The 15250-nt window shown below is 39.6% G+C and overlaps 1 protein-coding gene across 1 annotated transcript in view; it reads left to right on the plus strand.

The window, feature by feature from the left end:
• Positions 1–15250, plus strand: part of adamtsl3 (ADAMTS-like 3) — a 220548-nt gene that overhangs the window by 184390 nt on the left and 20908 nt on the right. Inside the window, exons 21-23 of the mRNA XM_053635527.1 lie at positions 1140–2193; positions 13810–13922; positions 14014–14142. Of these exons, the coding sequence (XP_053491502.1) occupies positions 1140–2193; positions 13810–13922; positions 14014–14142 (1296 nt within the window). The remainder of the gene's footprint in view (positions 1–1139; positions 2194–13809; positions 13923–14013; positions 14143–15250) is intronic.

The following is a 15250-nucleotide window of genomic DNA, read 5'->3' on the forward strand; positions in this document are numbered from 1 at the left end:
GCTTTACTAATCACTGAAAACTGTTGAAGTCTTTGTAGAGGTCAGGATGCCTGTTGGTCAGATGCATAAGCAAGTTGCTGGTGTTGGCTGTGGATTTATAACACATTTTTACATACTTGTAATGTTGTGTTTGTTGGCTGTCAGCCTTCATCAGAAACAAAAATATGCCCCAACTTCACTACCACAACTTGCAGGCATGAGATAACTTGTTTCCTTTTGCCGTGGACTTACTGCTAGAGCCACTTTGGGAGTCTTGCCCATCTACAGTTTCAATCAAAATTATTCAACCCCCATTGCAAATCAGGTTTATTGTCAAAATTTAAAGACTTTCAGCTGTTTGCAATGAACAAATCAAACAAAAGCAATTGAAATAGTTGAAACACAATGAATGCTTCAAGTGGTTTCCCCAAATTCAACTGAAAATGCAATTTATAATGATTTCTCCAGTTTCAAAATTAATAAACTCCTTCATGGCAAGCATCTTTAGTACTTAGTAGAGCGCACTTTTGCTATTATGACCTGCTGCAAACGACATGCATAGCTTCTGGCAGCGTTCCTTAGGAATGCTGTAAGTCAAATTAGCATGCACAATTTGATTCACCTATTAACAGAACTGAATGTCTATAGAATGAGTGTTGTCCTATGTAAATGCAGCACTAAATGTATCAAAAAGTTGTAGAATCTAATTGCTTAGCACATTGTAGTACTGAAAATATATCAAACCTTCAATGCAGCTCTGCTCACCTACTATATATTATATGGTAGATCAACTGATCTTGGTAGCATCTTCAAAATGGACCAATTTTAGTGTAAACAGTGAGAAATGAAATTATAGGTTGATCTTTTTGTTTTTAACCTTCTCTGTAGTTCAATAAAACATTTTCATTTCTTTGAAATCTTATAAATTGTAATCTTATAAAGCATGCTACATGGTCTGACTTTACTTGGCTTGGCATCAATCTTTGCAAGCCAACTCTCAGAAAAAATAAAACCTCCTCGTTCATTTGTGGGTTTAAAAGAACATTCTTTCATTTTTGTAAAGCTTACAGTGACTTACATAATAAGTACTGGACTCCTCAACTAGTTGGTGGTTTTACCTTCCGGATTGCCCTAACCCTTTGTGTGTGTTTTGTTTGCAGAGAACAAGTATTTCAAGAAACGTTGTCCTCAGGTACTGGGGATCAAACGCATCTACATCCAGACAAAACAAGAGAAAAGGCTTAGCTTCACAATCGGTGGACGTGCTTATCTTTTCCCAAAGACATCAATTGTTATCAAGTGTCCTGTACGCTATTTTCCCAAAGCCCAGATTCGCTGGGAGAAAGATGGTGTGGACCTTCAAAACTCCAAACATCTGATCATCACAAAATCTGGAGCCTTAAGGATCTATAGCCTGGAGGTTGGAGACATTGGGCAGTATCGCTGCTGGGCTAACCAAGATTCAGACATCTTCATTCTAAAGCTGATAGGCCATGATAACAGGCTGCTAGAACATCCTGAGGGTAAGAAATTGGTAAAGCAGAAAATCAGCAGCAGCTCCAGAACTTTCTCTAACAAGGAGAGAGGTTTTGTTAGTTCCAAGTGCCAGGACCAGGACAAGGAGGAGTTTCCTCTGACTAAGAAGGTTCAGAAACATGGTCAAAGCTGGTTGCAAAAGAATGAGCTATATCTGGATGAGGACCAAATGAAGGAGGCTGGGGATCCCATGGATTTAGGTAACTATCTTCTAGCATCTACTTCTACTAGTGACTCTGTGATTTCAGCAGCTTCTGGAGCCTATACCCTGGAGCCAGCTGAGTTTGAGGAACTGGTCAGAAACATCAGCCAGCTTACAGAAAGTGGAGATTTGACAGATGATCTTGCCTCTCAGCTTATTGGCAAGCTGATGGAGGAGATAGCAGCATCCCAGACCGTAACAGACGAGGAGACAATCCAAGCGGAAAGCAAAAATCTAAACAGAACCCCTAACTCCTCTGAACACTCTGGAGGGAAGAGTTTGAAGAGCAGAGCAGTTATCGTTCGTCATACCCCACATAGGTCTACCATGAGCTTTCAGAGAGACCTCAATATCAATGTGGGAAGGCCTGCCTACATAACCAATGCCACTCGAAGCCTGACACTTCACTGTTCAGCTCAGGGTATCCCAACACCTACCGTGTCCTGGACCAAAGATGGACTACCACTGCAAGCCAGGTAAACAAACTTCAAGTCTCAATTATGTCATTATGTTGTTCTGGATTTGTTGTCTAGGGTGATATTCTTTAGGATTTGCTGATTATACATCATATATACTAAATACACTATGGAAAACTTATATTTTTCATAGCTTGAGCCACATGTGTAACCAAGTTTGAGCATTCATACATGTTTAATAACGTCAACTGTGGTCCAGTAACACAAAGGCTAGCCTCCAACAGACTCTAGACTTTATTAGCTTATATCTAATAAACTTATCAAGTATAATAGACTTATTTACAGCCCATGCACAGTCATGGCTCAATGGTTGAGGGTCTGGGTTCGTGACCACAAGGTCATGGGTTCAAGCCTCAGCACTGCTAGGGCTGTTGGATCATGGCTGACTCTGACACCATATTCCTAATAAGCTGGGATGTGTGAAGAAAAGAATTTTACTGTGCTGTAACATGCAACAAATAAAGGCTTCTTGTTCTCGCTTTGTTTATGTTGTATAAGAGTAAAAAAAAAAAGCAATTGCTTTTATAATGGCCGATTTAGATGTCATTTTTAAATTAACAACTCACATAGACATTCACCTCCTAACTCCTATATTTCTCTTTAATTTGGTCTTCTCCAGGTCAAATATGCTGGCTCTCATTCTCCTGCTCTCTCTCTAGGGTCGTATTGTGGTCTAGCAATGTTGACTATTAAATGCACTTACTGAAAACATTGACTTAGTAATTCAACTTTGTGCAACTAGGGACCTTTAGCTCAGCTTCTGCCCAGACTGTTGCTAAACATTGTCTGCCTGTCTTCCAAGACCACGACAGGACTGTGCAAACAGCAGCCTCATTTCTCTTTTCTACATCATCAAGACAGCTCGGCAGTCTAGAAGAAAACCATTATTTAGCCACAATAAATATGCCATTTTTTTGTTGTTTATGGAATTTTCATCAAAAGCCATTGGGTTACATCATATTTTAAGGACTGATTAGCTTGGAACTAATCTTGAACACTACTTCCCATGGATGGCCAATGTGTAAAATTCCATGATTTGTTGTTGCACTGAATCTGAATCTTTTTGTGCGTGTGGAAATTTACGCCAACACCCTGTAGCAAGTACTGTCAGAACTTGACAGAAGTGACCTCAGTTCTAAGTCAAATGGAGTAAACTCTGTACAGCCCACAGCAGCCTCAGTTACATTGAGCTTAACTGGAGAAAACAATGTTGTACTTTCATGATTGTATTGTCTCTGCCCTATATTGGTTATTTTGACCACAGCCTTGAATTGGCTATCAAAACTTTCTTCTATCTCTTCCCTTCTCCAGGCCTGTTTTTACTCTTCGTGTATGTTGCATCACCCTGTAACAGCCTGGTTAAACAGCCTGGTTTGATGTCTTAGCCAGAATAAACTGACCTCTTCATAGACTGCCATGCTTTCTCATACCAGCTCAGTGACTCTTAGTACATTCCATCATTTTCGAGCAATATTTAAACAGGATACCTTCTTTCTTAGAGGAAAATTATATTATTGAGGTACCTTGCTATGCGTCAGTCACACAACATTACCAAAGTGGTTTTTGACTGCCTTATCTTCCTGGAAACATAACATTCATTTTGATTTGTGCAAAAAAGTTTAATTTTAGGTGTAATTTTTCTACCTTATCCTCCTTTCATATCTGACCATTATAACACAAAGCAAAACAATTTGATCTTCTGGTATGGCAGATACTTTATTTTGTATAACAGGGCATATAAGATGTGACCACATGCCCGCCCACGTAGGCTCTTGTGTTTTTCTTAGTGTATTATTCTGTCATTACGGATAAGAATGATGATGAATAATGATCTCTCTTACAATCAGAGCGTGCTGAACTCTGCATAGTGCAAAATCTCTTTTCATCTTATCTGTGTTGTGAGTTAGGATTTGCACAGGGAGCTAATCGCTGCATTTTTGTCTCCCTGCCAGTTAAGCCACCTGCCAGTCAAAGATCTCAAATATTTGGAGCAAAGGAGTGTTTGGGCCACCTGCACATGATGAATTGTGTTCATGCTGAATGTACTGAACCTGATAGTTTGGCCGTGTTCTGTTCCAGCAAGGACAACAGGGACTTGTCTTCATTTCCGTTAACCTTGGGAAAAGCCAATCTGAACAGGGGAAAAAATAAAGTTGATTATACGTGACCTGCAGGCTCTGTTCTGGCTTTCTAATCACCATTTACCCTTCTCCTCTATAGCAGGGGTTCTCAAACCTTTTGCAGCCAGCGACCCTTTTAACTGTAAAATAAATTCCACAGACCATGGATTATGAACATTATCCATCAATGCCAGTATTAGGCATTTTTATTTCAGGCATTAGCCAATATTAATTTAAGTGCATACTCTCCCATACTGTCAGTGGTAGCTCAGTGGTTAAGCTGTTGGGCTACTGATTGGAAGGTCGTGAGTTCAAACCCCAGCACTGCCAAGCCACCACTCTTGGGCCCTTGAGCAAGGCCCTTAACCTTTAACTGCTCAGATATATAAATGTAAGTCGCTCTGGATAAGGATAAGGGCATCTGCCAAATGCCACAAATGTAAATGTAAATATTCCTGAACTTTCCCCTGACAGAACACAGCAGATCCAAGTTGATGTTATTTATAGAGCTACAGTTTCTTGAACTGTTAAGGTTTGGATTAAACCCATTCAAATCTAGAGACTAGTCGAATAAATTAATAAATTAATTTTAAAATAAATGGACTACTGTGTAAGATCTCATTCAATAATTTATGTAAATTTGATAATGGTGGGTTGTGACTTCCAGCACTGCACAAAAAGTAAATAAAATCATGGACCCCCTGGCTATGCTGTCTATGACCCCATGGCTAGACTAAATGATCATAAGTTCTGAAGCTGATACCTGAACTCTTTGCAGTAGCTTATGTCTGCTATAATTTGTGATTCTAAATTACCTCTGTGTAGGATGTGGGTAGGAAGCAAGACCAGTCAGAGCTTTACTAAAGAAGGGTCACTGAGAGATTCTTCCACTTTTTGAATGTCACTGCCATGTTGCTCATACATGCAAAAAAAAGAAATAAAGAAAAGTAGTTCCAACCATACAGTATAAATGAACCTTTGGCCTTGGAGTACACATTGCCCTTTCAGCTTTCAGAATTTTCACCACTCACTGAGTAGATCCAAGATAGTATATTTAGAAGGACTTGTTTAGTTCTTCAATCATTTTGGCTCTGATGTGGTCCTTCTTGTACAGCCCCTGCATGGGAATAGCTCTGGATAACTGAGATATGGCTCTGTAAAATAAATACAGACTGTCTCAGGGCTGTCTCCACCGCTGAGTCGGCACACTGCAGCTCTTAGTTTTGGCCCGATATAAAGGCTCTGATGATTGACATCCACAGACTCAGACCTCCACTGCATTAGACAGCTTTTTTCTCAACCCAGCAGGAGAGGCCTGGGACAATCTCTCTCAGTGTGTTTTATGTTTTTCTTTAAGTTTAATAAGGATTTGAGTAGATCTATCTGGAACCTGATGGTAGCTGATAATGGTGTAAGATGGAGTTTGTGCTTATGGTTTGTGATAGAAACGCTTTGAGACATAACAGAAACAAATCGAGTTTAGCATCTGAAATGTTTCCTTATAGTGAATATCCTATCATGTACTACTTAGTTGCATAGCGATTTTCCCTACCAGCTGCTCATTCTGACTTATCCCCGAATAGATATTGAGCCTCACTTATAGAGATGTAACGGTATGAACATTTCATATCACGATTATAGTGACCAAAAATATCACGGTTATCAGTATTATCACGGTATTGTTAAAATGTGCTGAAAATGTACAAAAAGTACTGATACACACACTGAAATCATTTAAACTGGTTTTATACTTGTTCAGCCACACACTGATTACATCACTTGCCCAGCGCGGCACCGCCCCACTGTCGTTTTTCTTTTTTTATAGTAATAAAAATCATTTAATTCAGTTAGAGTACATGGCGGAAGGCAGTGACAGTGCTCGGGAGACTTTCCAACCTTCCAAGAGGACCAAATCTGAAGTGTGGTCATATTTTGGATTTTATAAAAATGCTGAGGGAAACTTAATAGATGATGGTAACCCTGTCTGCAGAGCCTGGCAGAAGAAAGTTCCTGCAAAAGGGGGCTTTGGCGCTTTTACCTCTTTTCCCTTTTGCTTTTAAATCGCTTATGAATGCCCGTGTGGCCATGTGTATTTCACGTTTGCTTTCGAATTAGTGGCAATTGCTTGAAAGGTGGGTTCATTATTACTCTTAATGAAAAACACAACAACAACAAAACAGTACAATGACAAACTCGCTTATATTAAACCAAATCTTTTGCCATCGTCTTGTCAGTCAGCTTGCCTCTCTATCGTCATGTGATGAAATAAATCTGACTCCTGGTGATCTGTGCTGTGACTCTGACTCATTTGGCTCGTGCTAAATTGAACAGACACGTTCAGTTTTTAATTGTAGCGTCCGTTTTCATGCTCAAAAAACAATGTTACATGCTGTGCCGGCGTCAAACTCATGCTGGGTGTGTGTGAACAGCATTTACCTCGAATTTTACAAATCACAATAATCGTGCATGGTTTTAATAATAATTAAATGTGACATGGTAATACTAACCGTTTATCGTGGTTTATCGTGAAACCAGTAACCGTTTCATCCCTACTCACTTATTTATTAACTTTTTTTTAAAGTTGCATATAAATGCTTTCGTGATCAGTAACAGTGATTTTCTTCATACTCATGATCCCCATAATGCAATAATTTGTATATAAAATTGCAGTAACTCGTTGTCAATTATAGGTGATTGATAACTTGAAGTCTATCAATTGAGGATCACTGGGCATGGTGGCTTAGTTGTTAGCACATTTGCTTCACACCTCCAGGGTTGGGGGTTTCATTCCCACCTCCTCCTTGCATGTGGAGAGCTTGCGTGTTCTCCCCGTGCTTAAGGGGTTTCCTCCGGGTACTCCGATTTCCTCCCCAGTCCAAAGACCTGTAATTTAGGCTGATTGGCATTTCCAAATTGTCCGTAATGTGTGTGTGCAATTGTGCCCTGCAATGGGTTGTACCCCGAGTCGCCTGGAATAGGCTCCATGCTCCCCACGACCCTGTGTAGGATAAGTTGTACAGAAAATGGATGGAAGGAATTGAGGAATACATTAGTGAGTCTCCTTATACCTTAGGAGCTCTTATATGATACAAAATTTTGTGTGTGTGTGTACTATATTTTGTCCACTGTGTTAAATTCAGGAAATTCAACATTTCTTGGTTAAAATGGTAGTTCAGTGAATTAATCTAATTTACTTAATGTTCTCTTTATCTGAAATGTAGTTAATCAACTACACGTTTGGTGTCCAAAATTTGCTTTCTTAGTTTTGCACTGGAGCTACATGGCTAATAACGCTAACAAGTAAGAACCTTTTCTTAACTCTTACCATTTCATTCCATTATCATTTTGTTCCTAATGAAGCTTTATCACAGGCATATAATTATTTCTTTAATTCTTCCACATTTTCAGTGGCTGTTCTGCCCACGCTCCCATCTCCGGGGGGAAAAGAATCTACTGAAATAGAAACCTTCAAGAATTTGTGTGGCATTTGCACTCGCTTTTCATCTCTGAGCCAAAAGGAGCTTACAGATACAGACCCGCAGGATCAGTGTGGATCCCGCATTACCATGTAGACAAAGTGTGGACAGCTCATGTAAACAAAATGGTAGACAGACAGATGGCCTATTTTGAGCTGTAGCATTTTTAGATCAGTCTGAGGGGAACCTTCTTACCCGTGAAGGTAGGGTTGACAAGTTAGTGGGACCAAATTCCTAGAGTCTTTTTTATTATTATTATTTCTTTTAGCTTTAAATGTGAAATATTATTTATGCCCAATCTCTATACCAAACTGACCACATGGAAATGCCAAATATCCCTTGAAATTCGCAGTGAATCATTTTACTCATTCTCATTGCAATACTATTTATATTGTATATTTATAACAATATACAAGTCCTCCAGAATTTATTCATACCCTTGTGATTATTTCTTTTGCTGTCTCGCAACATCAAATTTGAGTATAGTAGAATGGATTTTTTTCTGCTCCTTTTGAAATTTCTCTTTGCAGAAAAAAAAAAAGATTTTTTTTTTTTTTAAATCTAGTATTCACCCCCAGGTTCAATATTAATGCATCGTACTTTTGCAGCAGGTGCAGCATCTACGAGTTGTCACAGATATGTCTCTACAGATTTGGCCTTTAAAAATGCGTGTATTTTTCACGCAGTTTCACGCGATTCGTCACGTGTGATCACGCGGTATACTGCAGGCACGCTTCTTAGAATTTAAATTCATTTGTTGTGCTTCACACAATAACCACCAGGTGGCACATGGAACAACATACTGTAGCTGAACCCGGTACAATAAAAAAATGGAATGTTTGGTCAAATGGTTCACATAAAAATATTACGTTTCTCATCAAAACTTATACTAAACCTAATTTAAAGTAGTTTCTAATTAGAAGATTGAATTATACAAAGTGAGCATGATCGAGTCACGTAGTACAGGTTTCTATCTTCACACATTTTGATTTCGCCATTTCGCCCATTCCTCAACACAAAATTTCTCAAACTCTCCCAAACTCAACGGAGAACGTTGGTTGACAGCAACAGATTTTCCATTGGTCATTCCAAAATGCAAATAATTTTTTTCTCCCAAGCCATTCCTTTGCAGTTTTTGTACTGTGCGTTGGGTCATCCCTGTTGGGATGTAAATTTTTGCCCTAGGGATTTCTGGCTGACTAGCACAGGTACTCCTCAGGAATTTGCTTATATTTGGCTTCATTCATTTTGCCCTTGATGGCAACAGGTTTTATAGTTCTGCCTGCTGAAAAACAACCTCAGATCATCATGCTACCACCACCATGCTTGATGGTAGGAATGGTGTTACCTGGGTGTTGAGCTATATTTGGTCCACGGCAAACATAATGCTTTGCTTTTAGTCCAAATGTCTCAAAACTTTTTTCCAAAAAGTATTTTGTCATATTTTCTATCAAATGCCAGGTGTGCCTTTATATTAGCCTTTCTCAAAAGGGGCTTTATTATGGCCACGCTTGAGGCAAGACTTGTGAACAGCTGATAATATTGTTGACGTCTCCACAGGTTATTTTTTTTAGCCAGTGAACTCTGTAACTCCTTAAGTGTCGTTCTTGCCCTTTTTGCCTGTGTTCTCAATTTGGAAGGACAGTCTGATCTTGGTTCTGTCTGGTTTGTGCTATATTTTTCCACTTAATATAATGGAAATAAGGTATAATTTTAAGACTAAGATTTCACAGTGCTCTGAAGAAGGTTCAAAGCACTGCTGATCTTTATATAACCTTCTCAAGCTTTTTTCCTTCTAACAGCTTCATTTCAAAGCTTCACTAGCAATTCCTTGGTCTTCATGACAGCAGGATAAATCGGATCTGCCGTTTTAGCTGCAAGCTGTTTGAATGTGTGTCTGTGTGTGTGACTGTGTGTGTGTCTGTGTGTGTGTGTGTGTGTGTGTGTGTGTGTGCGTGCGTGCATGCATGCGTGCGTGCGTGCGTGCGTGTGTGTGTCTCCAGTGTTGCTGGGATTGTCTCCAGATTCACAGCAACCCTGACCAGGATGAAGTGGTTACTGAAGATGAATGAAATCACATTTAAGATGTGTTTTTTAATGGTTTCAGTTTGCATATTTAACTGTGATGGCAGGTCATGAATATGCATTTTGTCCGATTTAAAAAAAATATTTTTTTTCCATTTCTGGGGACTGAGGCTAATTACCGATATGTCCAATCCAGTCAGGGACAGTTAGTAACCTTACCTTTGTCATGATCTCGCCGGCAGATGGCGCTGCGGCGATGACGTGTACAGTCAGCTGGAGAGCGCGTGCACGTGCTTGAAGTGTGCATGGACGCTAAGACTATGCTTACAACGGACATGTGCACTTATTTTGGTTTCTGTTCTGTCCCCGCCCTGTTCAGTTATTGGCTGAGGTGCAAGGGTGTGCTTTGAAATGTTACCAGCTGTCAGCAATTAAGGTAATTGGGACTAGTTATTTAAACCCCTCTCATTGCTACGCACATCGGGCGGTATTAGAGACTAATAGAGGAAAGACAGAATGTATAATGGTGCCAGGCGGTAATGTGTCCATGCTCTGTCTAGTTTCCTGTTCCTAGTTTCATGCTCTAGTTAAATGATTGTTCATGCCATAGTTAAATTACTGTTCATGCCATAGTTAAATGAGTGTTCATGCCACAGTTAAATGAGTGTTCATGCCATAGTTAAACGAGTGTTCCATGCTAGAGTTAAACGAGTGTTTATGCCACAGTAAACGAGTGTTTACTGCCATAGTTAAACGAATGTTTCTTGCCTTAGTTAAACAAGTATTTATGCCATAGTAAATGAGTGTTCATGCCATAGTTAAACACTACTGGAACTTCAAATGGGATCGGATTCTATGGTCAGATGAAAGCAAAATAGAGGTGGTTTTGGTGCACACAGAGAGGTAGCCATATGGAAAAGTACCTCATGCCCATGGTTAAATATGGTGCAGGCTCTTTAATGTTTTGGGGCTGTTTTTCTGCCAGAGGACCTGGACATTTTGTTAGGATACATGGCATCATGGACTCTATATCAACAGATACTAAATGAAAACCTGAGTGCCTCTGCCAGAAAGCTTAAAAAGGGCTGTGGTTGGATCTTCCAGCAGGACAATGATCCAAAACATACATCAAAATCAACAGAAATATGGTTACTGACCACAAAATTAAGGTCCTGCCATGGCCATCCCAATCCCCTGACTTGAAACCTATAGAAAACCTGTGGAGTGAACTTAACAGGAGAGTCCACCAACATGGATCTCAAAATTTGAAGGATCTGGAAAGATTCTGTATGGAGGAATGGTCTCAGATCCTTGCCATGTATTCTCCAACTTCATCAGGCATTATAGGAGAAGACTCAGAGCTGTTATCTTGGCAAAGGGAGGTAGCATAAAGTATTGACTAAAAAGGTGCCAATAATTGTTGCACACTTATATTTAGCAAATATATTTTGTGTGGATGAACCTGTGTTGTGTTTGCAATTGTTTGCTATCCATGAGAGCAGAGTATTTTTGTGAATTTTTTTGACAAAAGGTTAAACAATAAAGACAAATTTCCCCAGCCGCCTTTGCTCATATTTACCAAAAGTGCCAATATTAGTGGAAGGAACTGTATATGGAAGTAGTTTGCAGACAATATTCAAAAGCATTTCCTATTTGTGGACGCATGAATTGTGACATAATTCAAATGAAAATGCAAATTGTGTATTGCTGTTTGCATTTTCATTTACACAAACATACAGTGTCTGCCAAATTTCAAATGGAAACGCAAAGTCCATTTACAGTTACATTTCCTGTGTGTTACGCGTTATGACCCTGTCATATTCAAATAGCGATAGCAATTACCCTGTTTGCTATTTCATTTCCTCAGTGTCACGTAGGGAGCCTGCCAAAATTCAAACAGAATCACAAATCCTATGTGCTATAAAAAAAATGAATAAATACTGTATCCATACGTTAGATATCCTGTGAAGTAGACGACAATAATCTTGGTAGAGTCTTACACAGCTGCCCAGGTCATGCAATTTTTACACGGTCCCTTACTGACTCTATTACTATAAAGCACTGGTGAGCTGTATTTCTTCCTGCATTTCTTCCCCTGAGATTGGCTTCAGGGGGATTTCAGTTGTACTTGGTTCTCGCTCGACTCCAGAGTAAGACAATAGACATTTTGTCCTTTCTGTGTGTTTATTTTTTGAGAAATAGAAGAGAGAATCTTGAATGTCCAGTGACTGCAAGACAGTCTAAACTGCAGTCGACTGTGAGTGACGTCACTTCAAAATACAAACAAGCCCCACAGTATACTCCCACCCCCAACACTGATTGACAGGTGTCTGTGCAAAGCATAGGAAATGCATATGCAAAGGGATTTGCGATTTTGACAGGCTCCATACGCAACTCTGAGGAAGTGAAATAGCAAACGGGACAGGGTCATAACACGTATGACATGGGGAATGCAAATGTAAATGGTAATACACAATGTGTTTTTTCATTTCAGTTATATCACAAATTATGTGTCCACAAATAGGAAATACAATTGTTTGTAATTGCTTTTGAATATTGTCTGCAAAATACTTACATTTACATTTATTCATTTAGCAGATGCTTTTATCCAAAGCAACTTGCAAGTGAATAAATACAAAGAAAACTTTCATACATACACGTTACAACACAGTGAAATTATTTTTTCTGCATATCCCAGCTTGTTAGGAAGCCATGATATGGTGCCCCCATAGAAGAGAAGGTTAAGGGCCTTGCTCAGGGGCCCAACAGCAGAAGCTTGGCAGTACTGGGACTTGACCTTGACTTGACTGGGTCAAGTACCCTTGACCTTCTGCTCAGTAACCCAGAGCCTTAAACATTGAGCCACCACTGTCCATAGTATGTTACTGCTGCTTAGCTGTTGTTGTTTTAACTAGCTAGCAGATAGCATGATGTGGTAACTTAATTTACAGCAGGTTATTGCTAGCTAGCTGAAGTTACCTTAGCTTGTTAATGCTAGTTAACTAAAGTTAGAGCAGGTTTTGCTAGCTAGCTAAGTTTACCACAGGAACTATCATAAAGCTAGAGCAGGTTTTACTAGCTAGCTAAGTTTACCACAAGAATTACCATAAAGTTATAGCAGGTTTTTGCTAAATAGCTAAGTTTTCCACAGGAATTATCATAAAGTTAGAGCAGGTTTTACTAGCTAGCTAAGTTTACCACAGGAATTACCATAAAGTTAGAGCAGGTTTTTGCTAAATAGCTAAGTTTACCACAGGAATATTCATAAAATTAGAACAGGTTTTTACTAGCTAGCAATGTTTACCGCAGGAATGATCAATTATCACAAGGTTTTATTACTATCTAGCCTCCGCTAGAACAAACATTCAAATTACCTGTTGCTTTTACCAAATGTGCAAATACTTAATGGTGTAGTGTTTGGTTAAAATAACAAGCTGGAAACTTAGATATTCAACACGATTACTTCTGAGCTGATGCAAGGAACTGAGGTTATTTAAATTCATGCTTGCTCACGGTAAGCCATAATGCAATGTCTGGGCAGGATTTATAACACTTTCTCATTTTCAGTGCTGAAACTTGCCTTGTGCAGGGAAAGACAACTTCAAGCATATCTACAGTACGAACACATATTGAGACACACCAGTGACACCTCGTTAAAATGTCCACTCTACTCAGATCCATAAACAGCTCTGGTGTCTTTTGTACCTCTGCTAACTCCTGAATGCTCAGGGAAGAGCAGATGAATCACAATGTGTGTTTTTATTATTATTTAAAAAAAATTATGCACAGGGATGCTCTGGTTTCATTGCACTAACATAAGGCTTGCTTCAATGTTGACCTAACCACATGTCAATGTGGCTTAAGCGAATGTGGATCTAATCCTTTAATGTGGCATGTGAGGACGTGGAAATCACACGCTGTAATTCAATCGCCCGAGCCGAATTCTGCGGCTGATTTGGTGTCTATTCTCTTCTCTCCGGGGTGTTGTGGGATAGCACTGGAGGACTGCACATCGCGAGCCCTGGCGCTAAAGATGTTGGAATCTACAGGTGCACAGCAAGCAACGAAATGGGATCTGATTCAGAAACAACGCAGGTGCTATTGGCTGGTGAGTCACATATTTTCGCACACACAGTCTGTGCAAAGTCACACAAGCCATGTTTGCTGTGGTTATCTGACATTTTCGTTTATTTGGACAGAGCACCCTGCCATCATGACTTCTTGGAAGAACATATCTGACCTGCAGAGTGCCAATCTGAAAGTGGTAGTAGGAGGCAGAATAAGAACCCATATAGGTTCCAATCTCACTCTGGACTGTCCAGTTACAGGTATGATTTACTGCATTAAACACATACCATTTAGACACAAAATATGGGTATGTGACTCTCCTTCCAAAGTGAGATGATGCCCATTTCAGTGTTTGATCAGTCATGAGCAGTTTATGATTCAATATCAGTATCAATAACAATATCAATATCAAGCTGTTTTGAAAGGATAATTGCTATGCAATGTGATTCTATATTGATCTGTTAATTCTGAGAGACCACGCCACCTTTACTGGGACGGGTGAACATTACCTGATGATTTTTTTCTTCACATGGTGAGGCCCTATCATGAATATTGACATCAGTGCACCAATATATGGTCAATATTTACATCTCTATAAGGCTTATTGTATGTTTTTGCTCAATTGAGAATTTTTGCAACACATTTGTGCTTGAGTGACAAGCCTTTCATGCCAAACTGGTGGTTTTCTCCTTCTTCATAAAAACACTCAACATTCCATTGTCGTATTTTTTCCCTCTTTGCTCCAAAAAAAGCAAAAACTGCCCTATTGCCTGTCACAAATGTTAGATACACTATAGATGCATGGCATGTCTGTGAGAGATGCAACGCACTGTTTTTAAATGTATCCCACAATTAATGACTTTTGTCCTCAGAGCAGAGCGCAGTGGTAGTGAAAGATTCGGCTAATTAGCGAGAAACGTTGTGTAAAGTTAACCAAAGTCTCAGGATGCCGGCCTTCTGCCACAGGATTTATGCCGTTCCTCATCATTTACCAACGCTAATTTACTGTAGCAGAGCGCAGCTCCTGTTGTGTGATTGAACAGTGACGTTTTGTATGTACGTCTCTGCCTTTTTGTCAAGGCTATTTATTGCATGTAGTCAAAGGTGAAGGTTTATGAGGTTTAAAGCCCTGGATGTGATCCAAACTGCACTGAGCACATGGATCTTTTCCAAAATGTAGCACTACCTTTTTCTGTCCCTGTCTGGATTAATCCTGTTGTGTGACATGCTTGGCCAAAAGCACCAAATGTTGCCTATAGCTCTTTCAATCACCCACTGATTCAGTTAAAAGAATGACAGTGGTAGAGGAATAAAATAGACATAAGGTGTACTAAAGGTAAAGGCTGTAAGGGCTGTATGGATGGATTG

The sequence above is a fragment of the Ictalurus furcatus genome, chromosome 10, assembly GCF_023375685.1.
Source record: "Ictalurus furcatus strain D&B chromosome 10, Billie_1.0, whole genome shotgun sequence".
NCBI classification, from domain to species: domain Eukaryota; kingdom Metazoa; phylum Chordata; class Actinopteri; order Siluriformes; family Ictaluridae; genus Ictalurus; species Ictalurus furcatus.